General features: G+C 35.4%; 1 protein-coding gene and 1 long non-coding RNA gene across 5 annotated transcripts; one reads left to right on the plus strand and one right to left on the minus strand.

Moving 5' to 3' along the window:
* Positions 1–10315: 10315 nt before the first annotated feature.
* On the plus strand, positions 10316–11269 carry LOC113331231. Its single transcript, XR_003350818.1, has 2 exons — positions 10316–10706; positions 10795–11269. It is a non-coding gene; the product is annotated as an uncharacterized LOC113331231 (long non-coding RNA).
* Positions 11270–12647: 1378 nt separating this feature from the next.
* LOC113294365 (protein DMR6-LIKE OXYGENASE 2-like) lies at positions 12648–18040 on the minus strand. Of its 4 annotated transcripts, none has more exons than XR_003332656.1 (12): positions 17904–18040; positions 17746–17797; positions 17612–17659; positions 16924–17520; positions 16279–16761; positions 16019–16080; positions 15820–15928; positions 15614–15693; positions 15135–15467; positions 14679–15019; positions 14513–14567; positions 14139–14357 (listed from the first exon to the last, which is right to left on the minus strand). XR_003332656.1 is itself a non-coding variant. In XM_026542772.1 (6 exons), the coding sequence occupies exons 4-6, from the start codon at positions 14127–14129 to the stop codon at positions 12791–12793; spliced, it is 1083 nt and encodes a 360-aa protein (XP_026398557.1). In that variant the 5' UTR covers positions 14130–14151; positions 14228–14357; positions 14513–14567; positions 14679–14944; the 3' UTR covers positions 12648–12790. The 4 variants fall into 4 exon arrangements, 2 of the variants coding, with proteins under 2 accessions (XP_026398557.1, XP_026398549.1); XR_003332657.1 differs by having other exon boundaries at positions 14679–14786; positions 14889–15019; positions 17612–17797; XM_026542772.1 differs by lacking the exons at positions 15135–15467; positions 15614–15693; positions 15820–15928; ... (4 more) ...; positions 17746–17797; positions 17904–18040 and adding exons at positions 12648–13054; positions 13137–13467 and having other exon boundaries at positions 13642–14151; positions 14228–14357; positions 14679–14944.
* Between the last annotated feature and the right edge of the window lie 2645 nt (positions 18041–20685).

Raw genomic sequence — 20685 nt, forward strand, 5'->3', positions numbered from 1 at the left:
CATTCTCAATATTTTACCAATTTTCCATACTAGGATTGGAAAATCTGAATATAAAACCCCCACTATAGAAGCAATATATTACACCCCCACTACAAAAAATACTTATATATATAGTCAATCACGTAGCAAAGAAGCATACTGAGCTACGATACTCATGTCTAGTGCAATCACACACAATCTCAAAAGCATTAGCACTAAACCAAATGAGTGAAAACTTGTTTACAGTCAGACTATATATATATATATTTCTGTCTCTTTTAAAAATTCTATTTTCATTGAAATGAAAATGATCCAAAGAAAGAAAAAATTCATTTCAAAAATATACACCATCTTCACTCAAGTCTTTCATGTCAAATAGCAAACTAAGCATGTTCTCAATTTCATTTTCATCCTATAAGTTAGAATAAAAATTCGAAAAATCACTTATGCATACAAAACAAAGAGTATTGTGCATTTCACTTTCATCAATTCTGAAATCACCCGAATGAATAAAGTAAACAATTTTTATTTTATAAATTGTTTTAAAGTTGTTTTTCAGAATATAAAGGATAACTTATCTAACTTATATGATTTCTTTTATTGTAGAAACTACACAGTTTTCCATGCTTGGTTTACATAGATTCTCATCCTTAACTTACACAAAAGTATATATTTCTACTTATGACTATAACAAATCATACATTGTAGAAACAACATCAACAAAACAAGCATGTAAGTTACTTAGCGACATGAATGTAAGAGACAACAATTTTCTGTTTGCTTGTCTAAAAACAATAGGCTCATAAAAACTTTTTGCCAAAGATTTAATAGTTTGAAGAACAAAGTTACTCTCTATAAGAAGTTATCTTTCAAATTATAAGCAACAAAATATTCATGACTAAAATTTATTCTCACTATATATGCTTTTCTAGGTTCATTCTTAGTGAATTATTTGTCACCTTCATTTTTCTAGTTTCTCTAATTCAAATCAAAGTTTGTAAAACATAGGTTATGGAACCCCCACTATTTTTTGACTCAAACAAGAATTTCGAAACAATATCAAAAGACCCCAAAAATTGTGAAAAACTAATGAACCAATGATTTAAATTCAAAACATTTTACACAAGATAGCGGATAAAAATTCAAACAATTTTCGTGAAGACAACATCACCTAGTTAACTACTCAAAGTATCATATTTGATATCAAATACAAGTCACTCGAAGCATCTTTATAAAATTCTCAAATATTTTATTTCATCCAATATCATTGCAAGTTGTGTAAGATTTGAAAATGTTCATGCTTTTATGAGTTAGGTAAGATTATTACATACATGTTACTCAAAATTCACCAAGTTCATAAGAAAATATAACATGCTCATATTTATCACTAACTCATTGAATTCTTCTTAAAAGCATGACAAAAAATCATATTTCAATTATTCAAAATTCAATTCATGTTATGATTAAATTGTAATATTATATTCAAATATTTTATCCATAACCTATCATTTGTAGTAGTGCCTCAAATTCAACAAATTTCTAATCTCAATCTTGTTAATAACAAGATAGGAGGAAACTAGAATTCTTTCTCATTTCGGAAGTATGAACATCTTTAACAAGATTTTTCTACCCAAAGTAAACTTTGAGATCGTTCCAATACCGAAAATCCTAGTGATGTGAGTATATCTCAACACCACTTTCTTTCAAATGATTTGGTTCAAATTTTGAACCATAACCTATCAAAAAAAAACATGGTGTAAAACACCAATATATACCAACCTCTCACCTTATCCACAATTCACATTAACTTAGCTTGAAAAGCGTTGTTAATAACATTTGATATCCTTTGCAATGCCGTTCAAGAATAGCAAATAAATTCATAATCACTATTGTGTTCATTTCTTGGTGAGAGTTGATATTCACATTAGTTTTGACTAGGTTTCTAATTATTTCGGTTTTGGGTTTGTATATAATTCCATCTCATTAGTTCCAAACTTATATGAGTCACATGTTTATTGTCATACACAATAATTCTCAATATCTTGTTTCCCTAAAATTTATTCTAAGATTGAACAATCAATTTATTCAATTTAGAATGTCATTATTTGATCACTACAATAATTACAAATAGTTCATCAAACATACCTCAATTGCTTTTAAATCTCAATTGGTTATAAACCATTGTCCATTCCTTGCGCACCAACATAGAAATCAGCAAAAATGTTGCTCCACTCATTGATTAATCTCCCGCAATTTTATTTCATTGGAAAATAAAAATTTGCTCAAGTAAGTAAATTTTCACCTGTCACAATCATTCACATATGAGCATTTAAAACCAAAAAATAATTAAGGTATATGCACTCACATAATTACTTGAAAATCAACTAATATAGTACTCCAAGGTTCTCTTAGTTGTCAAACAAAGATACAAAGTTATAATTATAACATCATACATATACTTATAACTTTCTATTAAGCATATTATCAAACATATGGGGTGCATTAGTTTGATTGCTATCAATGGTATTATTTTTCATTACCAAAACAAGAGTATGAAGTATAAAATCAAAACATGATTTTTAATATAATTTCTTACATTTCTAATCTCAAGTGTCACGTCTACTATTTTGGACAAACATACACAACGATTTGAAATCACCACATCTCTCAAAATAAAAACCCAAATTGAAAACTTTAAAATGGGTTTTAAGATAAGTTTCTGATCTACAAGTTTCGTGTACTACACGGATTCAAATTTTTTACACAAAAATTAGGAAAAACGGATTTAATAAGGATTAATTTTCTGCCCGTCAGAATTTTTCAGATACGTTATGTAGTTTTCTAAATACTTTAAAAATACTTTCCAGACTCCAAAAATTCTGAAATTTGACATGGATGATTCTCATGATGTCTAATACACCCGGTTAAAATTTCAAGACCCAATTCAATTTCTTGTAGGAGATAAAAATAAGACTCTACAGCATGTTAAAAACATTCGTTTAACATCAACAATATTTGTCTATGTCAACTGTTCACAAAGAAAAAATATTTAACCATGTTATTCCTAGTCCGTCAATATTAGACATAAAATTAAATTTAGGTATCAGGTTACCTAAAATCTCAAGCATCATGTTCAATCGTTAAAGAAAAAAATATTCTGGTTATAATTCTATCAAACAAAATAAAACAATGATACTTATCGCGTTTGAGCAATTGTTTTCTTTTGGTATCCATGGCAGAATAAATCGTCTTAAAATTGTTGGAACAATTACTGAATTATGACTGCACAAAAAATAAAAATCAAACATGAAACAAATAGTATGGTTGAGTCGCGGACTAGGTCGCTTTCCTTAAGACGTTTCGCGGCTCTGCCCAAGATTGTGCAAGCAGTTCTTCAATGTCGCGTCGTCCCCAGGATAAAACAACCGAATTCAATCTCTTACACAATCACTCTTGCACGATGAGATGATGTGAAACTTCTACACTTCATTCTTGATCACAAACACTTTTAGAAAAATCAAGGATGATCACACACTTGTTTTTCTTTCTCACACAAATTCATTTTTCTGTAAAAATTGAAGAAACATAAAATGAAAAAAACTCTATAAGAAAAAGGCTCCTAAAACTTTTTTTTTCCAACCAAAATTCTGATTTATACTAAGAGTTTCAAAACATTTAAGTGTTATATGAAAATGTTGTTATGGTGGAGTTAACACCATTAAAACCACAAGTATATAACGGTCAAAATTAATGCAAAATTAATTTTATTTTATGGAAACCATTATTAATATGTTAAGTAACATCATTAACTCAATCAAGAAAAAAACGGTTTTTAACATTAACTCAATATAAATTTATTCTTAAAGATGGAGAATAATTTTCGTATTAAAACCATTTTAATGAGACACTAATTTATTGGAATTAAATAATGTTTTTAAAACATATATTCCCAACATGTCACTTCGGTCTTCGGTAGCTCTTATCTTTGACCTTTCTCTAGGAAGTCGTTGCCTCTCTTCAGCTAAAACCTCTACTGCCCCACTCGCCAATTTTGAGAGTGACAGCTCTTTTTGTTTTCTTGTTATTATAGATCTAATTCATGGCTTAATTGGGGGCCATGGAAAATAATTATGGGTCTCACACAATTTATACCCATCCCATAAAAGATAGAGGGCTTCCAAAATGTTGGTGAAAATATCAATTTAGCCTTCTCTAATAACTACCCTAAAAATCTCATTAACCAGTAACCTAGGCTCCCAATCTTCAGTTCAATCAAAATTTTCTTCTCCTCCCATTCTTCTTATCCTCCGCTCCCTCCCTCCCACTGTCTCCCATTCCATTAACGACTTCTGAGAAAAAAAAATTCTCACTGATTCATCGTCGTAAGTGAACTAAAACCCTCTAATCTAAGTTGAGTTTGCGTTTTAATTTGATTTGTTGATTGAAAAATTATGTTTTCAATTGCAAAATTGCAGTTACAGTTCCAGGATCGTTAACCACGGTTTTTTATTGCTTAACGATTTTTGATATACATGTTGAATTGATGAAGAATCGTTAACCATTAGGGTGTAGTAGATAACGACCCTAAACCTGGTTTTCTGCCCTAGAATAGTGTCGTCCAGGAATTTCTAAATCGTTAACGATTCTTCTCGACGACCCTTTTTAAATACGAACAACTCTGTCTTATGCAGAACCACCTCTCTGTCCCAAATAGTGATAGGGTCGTCAATATATTTGTAAAGCATTAACGATTCTTTGTTTAACGACCCCTTTATGAAACTGACGACTCTATATGATAGAAACTTTGTTCCCTGTTCAAAAAATAGGAAGGGTCGTCATGTCAAATGGTTGTAGTCATTAACTACGTTGAAGGGTCGTCATGTCAAATTTTTGAAGTCGTTAATGATGTTGAAGGGTCGTTTGGTTTTATAAATTTTGCCTGCCGACCCTTGATCTATGAAATGACGCCTATACTATAAAATTTATAAAATCTTGAAGTCGTTTAAGTGATAGAGTCGTTACTATTTATACATGTGGGGAATGACGACTCTCGTTAATCTATGAAATGTTCGATAGGGTCGTCAGTATATAGGAATGCCAAATTAACGACCCTAAGAGTAACATATTCAGAGAGTAAAAAGTTTTAGAGTCGTTGGGTTCAAAACATATTAAGTTAACGACTCTATGTGACCTAACTAGCTGGAGTCGTCAATTATATCACACTTGGTTGACGATTTTTCATAACCTGCAAAAGTTGCAGGTTTGAGTCGTCAAAGATTGTGTCAAGTAATTGACGACTCCTTAGAGTCGTTCGTTTATTACCCTCTCAACTTAAAGACCCTCACTCTGAGTAGTTGCATAATATACATGAATCGACCACTTGGAGCATCATTCATACAATTTGAAGAGTATAGGAAGTTTACCTGATTGTTTTGAGCTTCGGGTTCTTCATTTTGAGGATTGGTTCCTTCATTTTGAGCAATAGGATTCCTCCACTGGAATCACTCATTTCAAATAACCCTAAATTTTCCCCAAAAAACTCAACTTCTTCCTCTCCACAACACAAAAACACAATTTTTCTTTTATCAAAATTTTATCCCTAAATCTGATTTTAATCTAACTAAACTAATTAACAATTAATTAACTTAATTACCACTAATGATTCGGGGGTAGTTTAGCCATTTAAAAAATGGGATAAGGGGTAACCCCCGATTACTGTTTCATGACCTTTTTTGTTCTGTAGCTAGGGATCCCCAATTATTTTCCAGGGCCCCCAATTCAGCTCTGATCTAATTTTGTTCTCCTCTATCTCCGGATAAATAAGATATGAGGAATCTTCTCAAGATTTTGTAGGTACCTACCTATCAACCGCTATGGTTTCAAAGTCAGGGAAGGATTTCATTTTTAATTTTCTAGGGGGACGCATAAAACTTTAGGTCATTTGCATTAACCCCGTTCAGGGACGGGCCTGTCAAAGAATTAACCTAGGCCATATAGCCCATCTCTATCTGACCCAAACAAAAATAGATATGCAATTTTCTCGATAATTTGATTTCAGCCGGTAGAACATTCCCTCAAAAATTGCCCGGAAAATACTCCCTCCATCCCACGAACCAAGGTTTTAAAGCGTAAAGCGAAGCATGACTCTTTTTTTATTTTCAAGAAGTGAAGCGTATGTTAAATCGTGAAGCGTCGTTTTATGTTGATATTTGAAGCGTCTGTAAATAATAATAGTTGTTATAAGTTAGTTGGAAAATTTAGATTTAAAAAGATAATATTTATATATATATATAATATAAATCCAATTTTCATCAAAAATGTAGCCGTGGCTTGGTGGTTTAGATGAGTATCAGTGAGTAGAAGTTGTGTGGTTCGAATCCCCTCGAAGTGTTTCCAAATATTTTGGAGCGAAGTGTATTAATAGTTGACCTATCTCATTAAACAAAGAGATATTTTATAAATTACGTACTCTTTTGATTGATTACTGTTATTATAAGAAATATGTATAATTTGATATCCATGTTTATATTCGTTAAGTAGGTGCTTTAAAATATTTTTCAATGATATAAAATTTACGATTACCCGTGATATAGTTTGAGAGATAAATCATTTATACATTTTACTAGTTATTAACCATAAGGGTATAATTGTAAAAAATACTTAAAAATATTCTTTCCCCTTCCTTATCTCAAGAATTGTGCAAACTTGAACTAAGTCATCTAATAGTGGGATGAAGGGAGTATACAATAGTGGTACAATTACTAAATGAATAATTCAGTAATTGATAGTCTCTTTTTGGTTCAAATTTCATCAATAAAACATGATAATATGTGCTTGTTGTCGGAAAAAAATTGCATTAAGAGGGCGTTCTAAAGTTCTTCGTCTGGGTTCATCGAAATATCAGATATGGCGCCCTTAGGGTAACTATACATAGCAAATGTATAAACTACCTTTTGATTAAACCTAAACCCAAACTTTACTTAGGATTCATTCGTAAACAAACAAAAAAAAAATCTATTCATTTTTTTGCTTTTCTTCTCCTTTATTAGTCATTATTTTCCCTTTCTTTTTTCTTCTTCTTTGCACCAAGTCGATCCTAAAAATTTAATCATTGTTGATTAAACTCTCTAAAAAAGAAATGCTAAAAATGAAGACTACTAAGATACATATATATATCGAAATCCAAATGGAGGAAGACATGCAAATAATCCACCACCAAATGATTCAAATGATGAACCCTAACAACAAAATGAAGAATTAATCAATTAAGAATTTTAAACACCTCAAGAAGTAGATATATAATTTTCTAGATATGACTTATATTATGTAAAAATCGACAACCCACATTTTTTGTGGTTTTTTATTGCTTAAATAGGTTATATTTGTTGAATTTAGAATTCAGTTTTCAATTTGAGGAACAACCTACGGCCATGAGTTCATTAATTCTTAGTTGTAAACAACCAATTATGGTTGGGAATTGATGAACTTCGAGCAGTATAGTATATATTTTTACTATTACGGCTGGGAATTGATGAACTATCAACCCTAAAAGATTATGAAAAACTTGATTTTGCACAAATTTCCTAGTTGTAAAAAGCACAGTGAAACCAAAAACTAACTTTTCATCACAAAATTCTTGGCTGACATGAGTTATTCCTAGCGTAAGCGTGTTTACGGCTTGGTCCTGGTCTTGATTCCTAGTTGTAAGTGACTCTGAAAATTAACAAAAAAAATAATCAAGTTTTATTTGTTTGTAATATTTTGAGCTCTGTTATATGTACTTCATCAACAAAAGGTATGTGGAGACTTTAACTCATCTATCACTCAAAAGTCTATCTACTTTATCTCCTATTTGAGACAAAAGTCGTGTAGCTATATGGACTTCGATTATACACATTTGATATTTCGAGTTTAGTTTAACTCGCTTACATATTTCTCGAAATATGTGTTGGTAGCTTTCACTTTAACCAAGTTCATCTTATATTCTTTACAAAAGTCAAAAGATGATCATGTGAAAATCGCCTGGTAACATCTTACATGATTTGTGTGAGACAATCATTTGATATAGACTCGGAATGTATCGTATTGATCATTCGATCACTTGAAAATTGCTTTGAAGCTAACAGTTTGTGTGAGAAAACTATTGTCATCTTCTAAGAATGTTTCAATGGTTGAAATGGGAGTTTAGAATGATTAACCATGATTGGATATAAACACAGTATGCGTACTTGCATATGTGTAGTCCAAGACCGGCAATCTAGTATGCATACCCGCAATCTAGTATGCATACTCGTACGCATACTGCTTGGTCAGGTGAAGTCCGAGAGCTATATTATGCATACATGTATGCATACTGGCGAAGTCAGTTGAAGTCCGGGAACCTTGGTATGCGTACCCGTAGGCGCACTATATTCAACTGAGTTCGGACGTGAACGACAATATGCGTACCCGTTTGCATACTGGCGAACACAGTCCAAGTCTGGCTACTTAGGTATGCGTACCCGTTTGCATACTTGAGTAGGTTATGTTTTAAAATCAGTTTGTTCATGAACTAATACATTTATATAATAAGGAATGCAATCTTTTGCAAACCGTGGCTATAATATTCATGAATTGATTCGAGTGAATCAAAATCGATTTTGCTTCAATTGTGTCTTGTATACTTCTATGAGAATATAAACAATTGAACAACTCTGGAACTAGTTTCATCTGAGTCATTTGAACTAGTTATGGTTAAGATGAATATGGTTGATATGAAAGTGTTCATACGGCTAACTTCGGTTAACTATTATTGAGCCAACAAGGTGCACACGTTTAGGTACAGTTATTCATATCCAAATGAACTCACTTTTCACTTGTGTGTTACAATCTAAGTTCGATCTAACGGTTGAAAGATATTAGCTTGAGTCTAATCAGGTTTTCTTCTAACAGTGAATATTGAATGCTTTATTACCAAGGTAGCATTGATTGCAAACCCTGATTTGAAGACTATATAAGTGAAAACTCTAGCAAATGGGAAACCTAATCCTCACACCTCATGTGTGATACTAGTTGTGACTAGAGTCGATTCTCCTTTAACCTTAGGTTTTTACGAAACCCTATAGGTTAACGACTTGAATACTTCATTGGGATTGTGAAGCCAGACCCAATTATTTTCTCTTTAGTTGCGTGTTCTGATCTTGTTGTTTTCTATCGTGATTGAGTACTATCTTCTCTAAGATTGACTCGAGATTTAATCTCTAATATGCAAGATAAAAAGTAGTCACAAACATCTTCGCCTCATCGTTTGTGATTCCACAATATCTTGTTTCGCTACCATACCATTAAGATTATTGTGAGGTGATTGATATTACTAGGCTGTTCTTTGGGAATATAAGTCTGGTGTATCAATTGGTTCATGTTCACCTTGATTTATCAAAAGATGGAACAAAACTCATAGTTATATCTATGGGAGACAAATTTATCTATTCATTAGACTTTTCTGTGTGAGACAGATTGGTTTATCAAGTCTTCGACTTTGGGTCGTAGCAACTCTTAGTTGTGGGTGAGATCAGCTAAGGGAATCAAGTGCATAGAGTCCTGCTGGTATTCAGAGACGTAAGGAGCGCAACTGTACCTTGATTAGTGTGAGATTAGTTAGGTCTCAACTACATTTCAATCCGAAGTTAACTTGGAGTAGGCTAGTGTCTGTAGCAGCTTAATACAGTGTGGTGTTCAAATCCGGACTAGGTCCCGGGGTTTTTCTGCATTTGCGGTTTCCTCGTTAACAAAACTTTTGGTGTCTGTGTTATTTCTTTTCCGCATTATATTTTATATATAATTGAAATATCATAGGTTGTGCGTGAGTTCAATCAATAATGAATCCAACCTGTGGTTGTTGATTAAATTGATTGACACTTGGATATTGGTTTTTGATACCGTCCAAGTTATTTCTTATATTCAATCGGGCTCACAAATTCCTATTCGTTTGATTGCGGATTGAATTGAGAAATTGAGATACAACTCTTTGATATACTTTTCTCAAGATTGAGTCTGACTGTCTAGTTGATTCTCTTGAAAGTATATTGAAGTTAGTCCATACAGATTGTTGAGAGATATTTTTATTTATTTTGATCTTGGAGAAGAAATTGATATGGAAGAGTCTCCTCGACATAGGGATATACCTTCTTATTTAAACGAACCTGAGTATGGTCCAGTCGCACCACCACCTGAGCCTCCTCAGAATTGGCAACAAATGGTAAGTTCTTTGTGCAGTTCATTTCATACCTATGGCTGACTTCGGTAGCAAGAGAAGTAATTGATGGTTTTATTTTTTGGTTTTAGTTTCACAGAATAGATACGATGATGTACAAGCACATGCTTTAGCTGCTGGTGGGTACCAAGGAGAGTGGCAGAATTACCAATACTCTGAACAACAAATGACTTATCCTGAACAGTACCTCCAGCAAGATCTTCAAACTTACGGTGCACAAGGGGACCCAACCATTCTACAAGATCCACACTTCATGACCCAAGAAGAGAAGGATCGATGTCGGATCGGTGTTCAAACGTGATGATCAGAGGCTTCAGCAGCTGAGAGAGAAGGATGCTCGGGAAAAAGATCTCAATTTCATATCGGACAGTTACTCTGAATGTTATCCTGGTTATCAGGAGTATAATCGTGAAGTTGTGGCCTTGTGGGCAGCAATGATGAAGATGATCTGTCAAAAATGGATATGGGTGGCCGGGTGAGACCTCTCTTCCGACTTAGTTGCTTATGATTTTTATTTTAATACCAATCTCGAACTTGAAATTTTTTTCTTTGGACATGCCAAGGGTCGTCTTCATCGCTGGGACTTTGAGACTGAGGAGGAATGGGAAATGTACAACGAACAAAAGGAAGCAATCTCTTGAAAGTCTTCAACGACTCCACTTCACTCATAATCATCTCAATTTCCCAATGAGAGACATAGTAAGTTATTCCTCGGAGCTAAGGGCCATCCAAATAATCTATGCGCTTTATGCTACGATTAAATTCAATATTCCATTTGATTTTATCGAGATCACAGAGGAAGTAACCTTGCATAGCTTGGAAGAGCGTAACAAATCCACCATCACACTCATCTAGCTTCCTCTTGAATCGGTTGTGATAAGACTTCACCGTGCTCCTAGCTTGGTTGTCATAGTGTTTGTATTTGTTTATGTATGCACTAACAAAAATTTCTTTATAAGGAAACAAATATGTACCCAAATGCTCTACAACCATGGGATAACTGTTCTAATACGCCATTAACATACTCTCATTTCTTCATAATCTTCCTCATTGATTGACCGTGTCAAGGCATCCCACTCCCCTTGGAACTATCTCATTTTACCTTTTTTACACTGTTATTTTTCTCAGATTTCTCGATCTGTTTTTGTTGTTTCTCTATCGGTAGTTTTTAAATCATCTCCATCTCGATTTTCCTTAGTGATAAAATTATAGGCTTGCACTTAGTTTGAACATTGTTCCATCAGTGGAACGTGCAAAGAAGATGACGTGCATGGGGGATAAAACATTTTATCGAATTCATCAATATTTGCTACTTATCTGTAATCATCACCTTATTAGGATAACCTTTTTGGTAGATTAACTTCACTTTTTGTAATGACCACATGTATCTTTCCCCGTCTCGTCTTGCAAATATAAAACCCAACACTAAAGGAGACTTCGTAGATGTTTTCCAATAAAGTTCAACATCGACATATTATACTTGTTCGTTTTATACTTGCAATCCATAAAAAGAACTTGATGAAAGCATCTTGTCATCAACATTACAAACTCTGTATGAGCCACTAGAAGATGTACTATTACCTCATTCTCATCTTTCTCATGGATTGACGTGTAATTCTCCTTTTCTCCCAAATACAATAATTGTTGCATAATTTCTCAAGTTCCCATATTTCCTTTCTCAAATTTTCGGATAAATTTTAAAGTTTGAGAATTTTCGACGAGCAGTTCGAAAAATAAATTATTTAAAAGTGCTGACATCATCATGAGTTATTTTGGACTAAATTGTAAATCATGAAGATTATTTGTGTATTTTTCATATTTCAAACGAATAAAGGATTAATTTGTATCTGGTTGAATGGATCAGGACTAATTAGTATATTTGGATGGATTTTTAACTAAACCATATTTTTCCCCAATGCAAATGGGTGATTTATGTTATAGCTTAATGCCAAATTTGGTATTCCAAACTAGCAATTGCCAAATTTAACCGGACTCGTTCTGGGAAGGGGTGTCTTTCAGACTGCTTCTAAGAAATGGTCTAGCACGCGGACTAGTTCTGAAAAATGACTTAACTCAAGGCTGGATTTGAGTACTGGCGTAACCCGAGGCTAGATTTGAGAACTTGCTTAGTATAGGCTCACTTTGGGAATTAGTTTCACTAAAGTATGGCTTTGATAGCCTAACATTATGCTGGTTCACATATAGTTCGCGCAAATAAAAAAAATTGCCCACTACCAACACTGCCTTGCTAAACCCGAATCCAAAGTTAAATTAGTGGGATCTGGTATTTCCCTATATCGTGCCAACACGGTGTCATGGGAAGGAACATCAATGTTTAGACTACACCTGCGCTCAGTGGAGACCATAGAGCCAAGTCTTGTGGTTCATCGTTTTTAGTTTGCTTGTAAAAATAAGAAAGTAGCAATCCTTACAGAACTAGCTGCTAAACAGATTTATTTCATACTCTGAATCCGACTCTTGCCATATGACCACCGTTACTACCTGTACATTATTCATCAAAGCACGATAAACAACAAAGCTAAGAAAACTAAATGACCATTAAACTGGAGACCTCTTGAAGTGGTATATCTGGATGTTTTCAACATCAAGTTTCTTGAAATTGCTCATTTTTCTTGTCTTGAAAAACTTCCCCCAATTATATTCCTTATATTTAGCTGGGTTCTGGTTGTCTACAAGTTCTTCTAATGGCTTTATCATTGCGTGGTGCGAGGGGTTGAAGAAGAAAGGGATGGAGAATCTCTCCCTTTTCGAATTAACCGTAACTCTATGTTCTGCGCTTTCGTACTTATCGTTACTCCAAACCTGCAGATTTTAAGTAACATACACTTCATTATAACCATTCAGTAATGGAATAAGAAACAAATTTTAGTTTGAAATTAGCTACCTGAATAATGTCACCAACATTGACAATGTAAGAACCTGGAATTGGTTTAACCCTGACCCATTCGCCATCTGTTTTTCGTTTTACATCAAGGCCACCAACATCATCCTGGGCAAGAACAGTTAACGCGCCAGCATCCTTGTGTCGACCAACACCAAGAGCCAAATGTGGTTCCGGACATGGCGGGTAGTGATTGAACCGGATGAAACTAGTATGGTCATCGTTAAAGTAACCATTCAACCTCTTCTCTGGCAACCCCAAACTCAGTGCTATCATTTCCAGTAACTCAAACGAGAGTTTCTCCAAAGCGCTAGCATATTCTTCACAAACCTCCCTATATATGAACAAGCGAACAACATCCATGCACATGCATTAACCATCATGTATATGTTGCACACTTAAAGCAGGTCAAAAGAAATAAAGAAAAAATTACCTTAGCTCAGGGGGAACCATCATGTATATGTGTTGCGCACTTAAAGCAGGTCAAAAGAAATAAAGAAAAAATTACCTCAACTCAGGGGGGTAGTCAGGCCATTGGTTCCTCAACTCCTGCAGTTCTTGGTCTTCCGGTTGGTGAGAAGCTGGTAACAAGGTCGGGTTCTTCACCGTGAAGTCGAACACCTCCTTCCAGTCTCGGACGTTTTTAGTATGCTCCGTGTCATAATAACCCATTGGATTTACCTCGTCTCTCTTCACTTTTCTCTTCTCCTCTGATGACAAATCAAAGAATTTCTTCGCTGCTGCCTCAACTCTTTGCTGGAGATCAGCCGATACACCATGATTGAAAACTTGGAAGAATCCCCACTCCTTGCATGCATTACCGATCTTTGCTACTAACCCAGCGGTATGCCTAGCACTATCATTTGCTGAATCCTCATGATAACAATTATTTAGTGGGGATAGATCAATCAATGGAATTCCGCCTGCCTCAACAATACTGTCAGGCTTCGATCTGTGTTCTGGAGCTTGAACAAAAGCCACATCAACTTCACCCATCTCTTTTCCTCACTGTTGAAATCTGAACTGAATAAAATGGTCTTAGAAAACAAGGGTTGATTAGCTTCTTTTATAAAGAAGAAAGTAAAAGGAGATACATTGAATCTGGACAGCTTCTAGCATGATGACACATGACTTGACAGCTGAAACATACAAATAATACATTCTTAATCCATCTTAGTCAAGAAAATGAAGAGGTGTTTGATTCCATTTAACCACTTGTGACATCTGCAAGCAAAAAAACGCCCATCATAGATTGCACGTGCATACGCCTTCTTTTCATTGCACGAGCATTAATACAACTGAACGGAAACTGGAAACTAACTAAATCTGTAATTTAATTATATAGTGATTCTAAACAAACCAAGAAGGAAGGTCTATACATGTAGAATTGTACTTCGTCCCCTGGAAAACCACCACCTACTTTTGCCAATTTATCTGCACAAATCAAACTCTGTCAGATAACTGCAAACCTTGAGACAGCAACCAATGCAGATTATTTGAAGAAAAAGCTGAAATAGCTGCTTCAGAATCAGAATGGAAGCAAACCTGAGTGAAACATTCACCAGCACACAATACAACCATTTATGTCAACAAAATAAGTTGTAGCTACTCCCAAACCTCCAGCTACAGCAAAAAGATAGTCTCCAGTATTTCCTAACAATGAATCCACAAGCTTGATGATCCGGATAAAGTGGGTCATTGGAATCATAAATCCAATAATGAGATATAGCTAAGGCCATCACTTTGATCAGAGACCTCGTGCGTGGAGTAAAACATCCCATATATGATCAGCTAAACCAATCAGAAGCGAATCATAGGATTCGCCCTCCTATCTTTTACGGTTAGATTCCTCTTCCTGGTGGCAGAGTTCCTGAAATCTTTTGAAACTGCACAAAGAGGAAATCTAAATTTAATGAGAGTTATCCTTAGCTGAATTAAGAGCCATCTGTTACCTACAAAATGCATGATCCCACGGGACTAAATAAGATACTGTGCACTTACCTTCTAAGAAGTGGAGCAGGATTATATGGAAACAAATTCTTCTCATGAAGACTTCTGATGGATCTTTCGAGAGAAAGCAAACACTCTTTGGCGTCATTATAAACAGTTCCTCTCATTTGATTATCATCCCTATTGAAAAAAAATTGCTTTCTTCTACAGTGCTCAATATCCTTCCTCGCTCCTATTGACAATGATGGGGTTTCAATTTTCCCACAAGAATCTGCACCTTCCTTGTGAACCTTACATTTCTTGGTGGTAGACTGACTCGTTTCAACACAATGAAATGGATACTCCACAAATGCTTGCCATGAGTTGCTAACTGTACGCAAGCACCTGAATAACCACCCACAGGTACAGAAAATAAATATATCAAGTCAAACAAGTGTGGAGTACAAGAGCACCAAATGGATTCCCTCATGGTCAAAATTTTTAAACTGAAAATCCCGTACTGTAAAATTACAAACTCTTGGCAGTTATACCTTAAGAGATACTTTACACAATTAACTCCTGTGTCTTTCGAAATGAGGTAATCGAGAAGCACTTGGTGATCATATTGTAACTGTGAAGGAGAAGAGGGATACAATAAGTAGGCAGGAACACATACATGTCGGAATACATGGATGTGATGCTCTCATCTCAAAAGATACATATCAGCTCAACATGTCAATAGATGTGATGGACTCACCTCTGAGAGGAATAGATGGAAAAGTTGTACAGGGTTTAGTATGTTTGAAAGATGATAGAGGATTTCCTCCTCTATTTCTGACGAGGCCTTGCCTTTTCCAATGTGCACCCTGCAAGTGCGAGCGTTGTACAAATGAATAAATCAAACATCCGCCCAATCTGAATGTTTAAAGAAATTATGAAGGAAATCATTTGCTTACACTCGCATGTCGGGGAAAGGTATACTCCATAACTGCAAGAGAACTTCGAACAGAAAGTCATCCTACGATTTAGCGAGAAAAATAAATTTCCATTAGACAACATTAGCTACATCTTATAAACTAAGAGAATGCAGTTTCTTTGAATTCAGTATAAAATCACTGATAAATGGGTCAATTTTCTGAACAAAGCTATAAAAGAACAACAAGGTCAAAAGCCCTATAATATTTCGAGACTTGATCCAGAGTAAAAAAGGACACACCTCATCAATAAATAGCCACAAGAAGGATAAGGCAAAGGTCCTACACTTATCCAAGTATATTCCACCATCCATAATTATCTCCGTAGATACATGCCTCTGTAGCCACTCAGAAAGTGCTGACCAACCTTTCTTCTTATTGCAACACTTCTGCGCATATTGCATCTCATGGGTCAAACAAAAATTTGACGATGGACATGAGCATTTCACATCAGTTTCTTTATTAAGCCTGATCAAATTGAAAGAGCATCTCAGGAAAAGAAAAATGGTTTGTCTTTGTAAATGTGGCATACGTATCTTATGCACTTTTCCACACAGAACATCAGCCTGAAATGGAGAACCTTCAAGACTATCACTCTGGCCTATCTGATGGCCAGATATGGATTGGTGAAGAACATCACCGCAGTATTCTCGAAGCAATTGCAACCACATAATAAGAGTGGAGCACTCCCATTGGATTAGTGAACTTAGTCTGACCATTAGCATCTGAAGCACACATGTCAAAGAACATGATTAGATTATTTGTGCAAGGATACATCATCGTATGGATCACCACTAATATAATAGGATCAACAGACTGAAGAGCCCAACATTCCTTTAATAAAACATAATATAATGAAATCATATACACATTACAGTAACGCTTACCAGTATCTTGTGTCTCAAGTACTGAGAACCAAACATATAGTTATAATCTCCTTCCTTGTAGTAACACGAGTCCAAAAGCGTAGGAACCAAGATGGCTATAAAATTAAGACAGTGCTTATCCTAGGAACCACCACCGTCTTCCACAAAATTGCTTTGCTGAGACAAGGAGCATAAAAGTTGAAGCAGGGCTCCCAGAAATAGAAACCTAGACTTCGAAGAACAAACTTTTCCATGGCCCACGGCATTCGACATAGACATCATCTGTGGTTCACTAATCTTAAAATTGTTCAGAAAATCCCATGAAATATCCATAAGACGACAGCTAACAGAATGGACATACATCTCCATAAGTTCATCATCATCATCTTGATTCAGACATTTCAAGATACTACGTAACACTTGAATTACACAAGCCAATGTTAACCAGTTCTCATTTCCGGATCCTCCTCCTTGTCCAGCCAAAGACAAAGTAAAGGTATAACCATCTAATTCATTGTTTTCAACCGTCGAAGCCAATAATGTGTTTGAATTAATAGAGGAAATCCCCTGTTTCAAGCATACGCACAAATATTGAAGAAATCCACACCATTTCTCAACCTAGAAGAATACTGTCATATTGTTAGACAAATGAACAAAAACCTAAGATAACCACCACAAACCAAGAAAACTATCCTGGTTACAGACTTACCGATGTAGTAAGGAGGTCGGATATGAGCACGAGAAGATTAATCGTAGACTGTCGAACAAATTGACTCTCAACCGTCAATAAGTTTACCAAAACAGAAACGATGTTAGCTAAGCAATTATGACCATGATCCTCACCATCTGGATTGCAGTTGTGGAGATTCTCCCAGCTACGAATTTCTTTTGAAACCTAATTCTCCAAGAAAATTAATTGATTACAGTAAGTACATGTGGAGTTGTATGAAGATAGGAATGTAGAGAAAGTGAAGACGCATTAGGGTTTAAGTGTAATGTACCTGAGAGAGAATGATCATAAGATTCTTCTCCTTCTCTTTCCTTACAGTGACAGTGTGAGAAAGGAGAGAGTCGCTGATGAGTCTGCAGAGCTTCGCGCAATCAGAAATGCAACCCATTCTCTTGAACTATTTTTGGTCGCAATGGCGAAACTCAAAAAGTTATACTCTTCGCTCTTAAGGGGCTTCACATTCCTATACAAGGGCTTCATCTATGCACCTAATGTCTAGACCCGTCCTATTGACAGGGCCGGCATCTTGTTCCCAGGGACGTGATGTCGGAAGGGACGTAATTTTTTTACTTTTTTTGATAAGTATTGTTCACAGGGCCAAAGTTAGCCAGCTTTTAGAAAATCTCTGAGACAAATCTGGCGGCGGCTGATTAGGAGGAAGATTTTGAATCTTTTTAAGCTGTATCGAACTATCGATCTCATCATCATAAGAATGAACATCACTTGAGCTTAATATTTAGGTTTGAAAAACAAATTCTTCATAACTGATGCGGTATGTGTTTGTTTTGATCAATAGTATCTGAAAGAATGGATAGTTATAAATCTTTAGATAAAATATTGATTATCCAACTTACAGCTACTAATTCACTACCATCTTAGACACCCATTTAGTTGAGAATTTAGTAACATGAAAATCCCATTTGTCGTTTCATTTTTTTTGTGATCGGCCCATTTGTCGTTTCATATAAACCTCATACTACGTTTCAGTCCTATTTATGTTTTCACATTAATTAACTTCATTCCAAGTTTCAGGTATTAAACAGTAGTGCAATAAGGAGTTAGGGTTCATCCTTATACCCCTCCAGTAAGAAGTATCTTTTTGTCTAGCTGCAGAGGAAAGTGATTTTCCCAAAAAAAAATACTATCCCTTCCCTTTGTATATTTCAGATTTGTGTTGGTTCCTGTAAACATATGATTTCAACCAAAAGCCGAGGACAGTAATGGGGACTCCGGGGTAAGCCAAAGCCGCCATTGACAGGGTCGGGGTCACCATGAGCGATGACGCGACGCAGGGAGGCTGCCCCAAGGGCGGGTTGCCCAGAAGATAGTGATTGTTGGGTGCTTAAATAATCTCAACTGTAGTAATAATACATGTGTACGGCTAATAACAGAGGACTTACTAGAAAAGGTATTGAAGTACACGTGTACGGTATCTGTACGTCAGGCTTTGCCTATAAAAGGAGAGAATCCTCCCCAAAAAAGTAGAACTCTCTGGATAATTGTATTGTGTATTGGGATCAGTCTCCTCATAACCCTATAATAACATTTGTATATTTACAGTTCCTTTATATATATACCCTTTTCAACTTCAAGAGAAAATCATTAATTAGATACCGATTCTACAAAACTAGAAAAATATTTCAAAAGGACTCCATTAATGGCAGCTCGATGGTGACAGTGGTGATGGTGCATCGGAGAATGGCAGTGGGAATTGGCCCTGTGAATCAAAAGATGAAAACGGAAAAGGTCAAACCAAGACGTTGCTTTTTCAAAGTTTATCGCTTTTTGGTCCTTATTCGTGTACTTTAAGTCAACAGAATTTTGGCCCTGTATATAACACAAAGGGGCCCTGTTAATATCCACGGCCAATGTCTATTTGGTTGGTTAGGTGGTGCGTTAAAGCCATTTAAAAAGTCTGAATTGCCCTTCCCTCTATATTCAATAAAATAAAGTGGAAATATTTATTATTTTTAAATTTATTAATGGATAAAGAGTATTAAATTGACTAGCTGGAAGCCTAACAAGTTAAGCTCCAACAACATACTAATACATTAATTGAACAGGTTGCGGTACTAACCTACCAGCGAGCCTCATGGGTAACCTAACCAAGGGAGCCGAAGCGGATGGGGGGCTGAGATTGTGTCTAGGGACAAACTAACACTACCTTCCATGTTAATTTTCGTAATATTACGTCATTGGGGGTTCGAACCTGGGACCTCCTGGAGCGCATGAAATTTTGAGAAACGGGGATGACCAGCTGAGTTAGGTGCCCGTTTTTTAAGAAAAAAAAACTAAAATTAGAATCAATTTTTCTTTCATCTCTTCTCCTAATCAACAGCAGTGATGGTGACCGACAATAATCCAACGAAAAATTGATAGTCAACAACTCAATCAAGATAACCAAGATGAAACTGGTACACAAAACTAAAGATCAAAATTTCATATCTCTTTTCAAGCTTGATGAAACAAGCCATATCCATTGGCGTCGCCAAGATCTCCCCATCCTTCGTTCCCATGATGTCTATAAGCATGTCGACCCTGATGCTCCTTTTTCTTCCTGGCTCAACTCCTACTAAACCTTTTCCAAACCCTTATTATCTGCAATGGTTTCAAACGAGTACCTCTTTGCTAAGTTAGCTTCAAGCCACTTTAACTCAATTTGTTTTCACTGACATCCGTGATATTACATATTCTCGTGAGTTTTGGCAATACCTAGCCAACACTTATGTTGCCCCAACTGTTGCCCGTGTTCAGTAACTCCAAACTCTCCAACGCGATAATTTTTTCATTCCTGCATACCTTGCTAAACTCATTTCTATTAGAGATTCCCTTTTAATCTCATCTTCTCCTTTAACTATGTTGAGTTTGTTCTTAATGTGGTTTAGGTCCATACTATCAAGCTTTCTCTACTGCAATAGGGACTCTTACAATTCAGACTTAATCGCGGGCATTTTAGCCATTTACAAAAATGATAGGATGAGGGGTTTTGTTGAGTGCTATTTGATGACCCGATTTTTTCGTCTTCTGAACCCTCAAAACCATTTGATTGGAGG

Source organism: Papaver somniferum, chromosome 1, assembly GCF_003573695.1.
Source record: "Papaver somniferum cultivar HN1 chromosome 1, ASM357369v1, whole genome shotgun sequence".
NCBI classification, from domain to species: domain Eukaryota; kingdom Viridiplantae; phylum Streptophyta; class Magnoliopsida; order Ranunculales; family Papaveraceae; genus Papaver; species Papaver somniferum.

Bases quoted from the DNA above. Each gene is read 5' to 3' on its own strand.
- LOC113294365 (XM_026542772.1), bottom strand. From the start codon at position 14,129: ATGGGTGAAGTTGATGTGGCTTTTGTTCAAGCTCCAGAACACAGATCG. The intron at 13,468-13,641 runs GTAATTTTTTCT...GTTCATATATAG, and splicing joins GACTACCCCCCTGAGTTGAG to GGAGGTTTGTGAAGAATATG. The intron at 13,055-13,136 runs GTAGCTAATTTC...TAAAATCTGCAG, and splicing joins ATGTTGGTGACATTATTCAG to GTTTGGAGTAACGATAAGTA.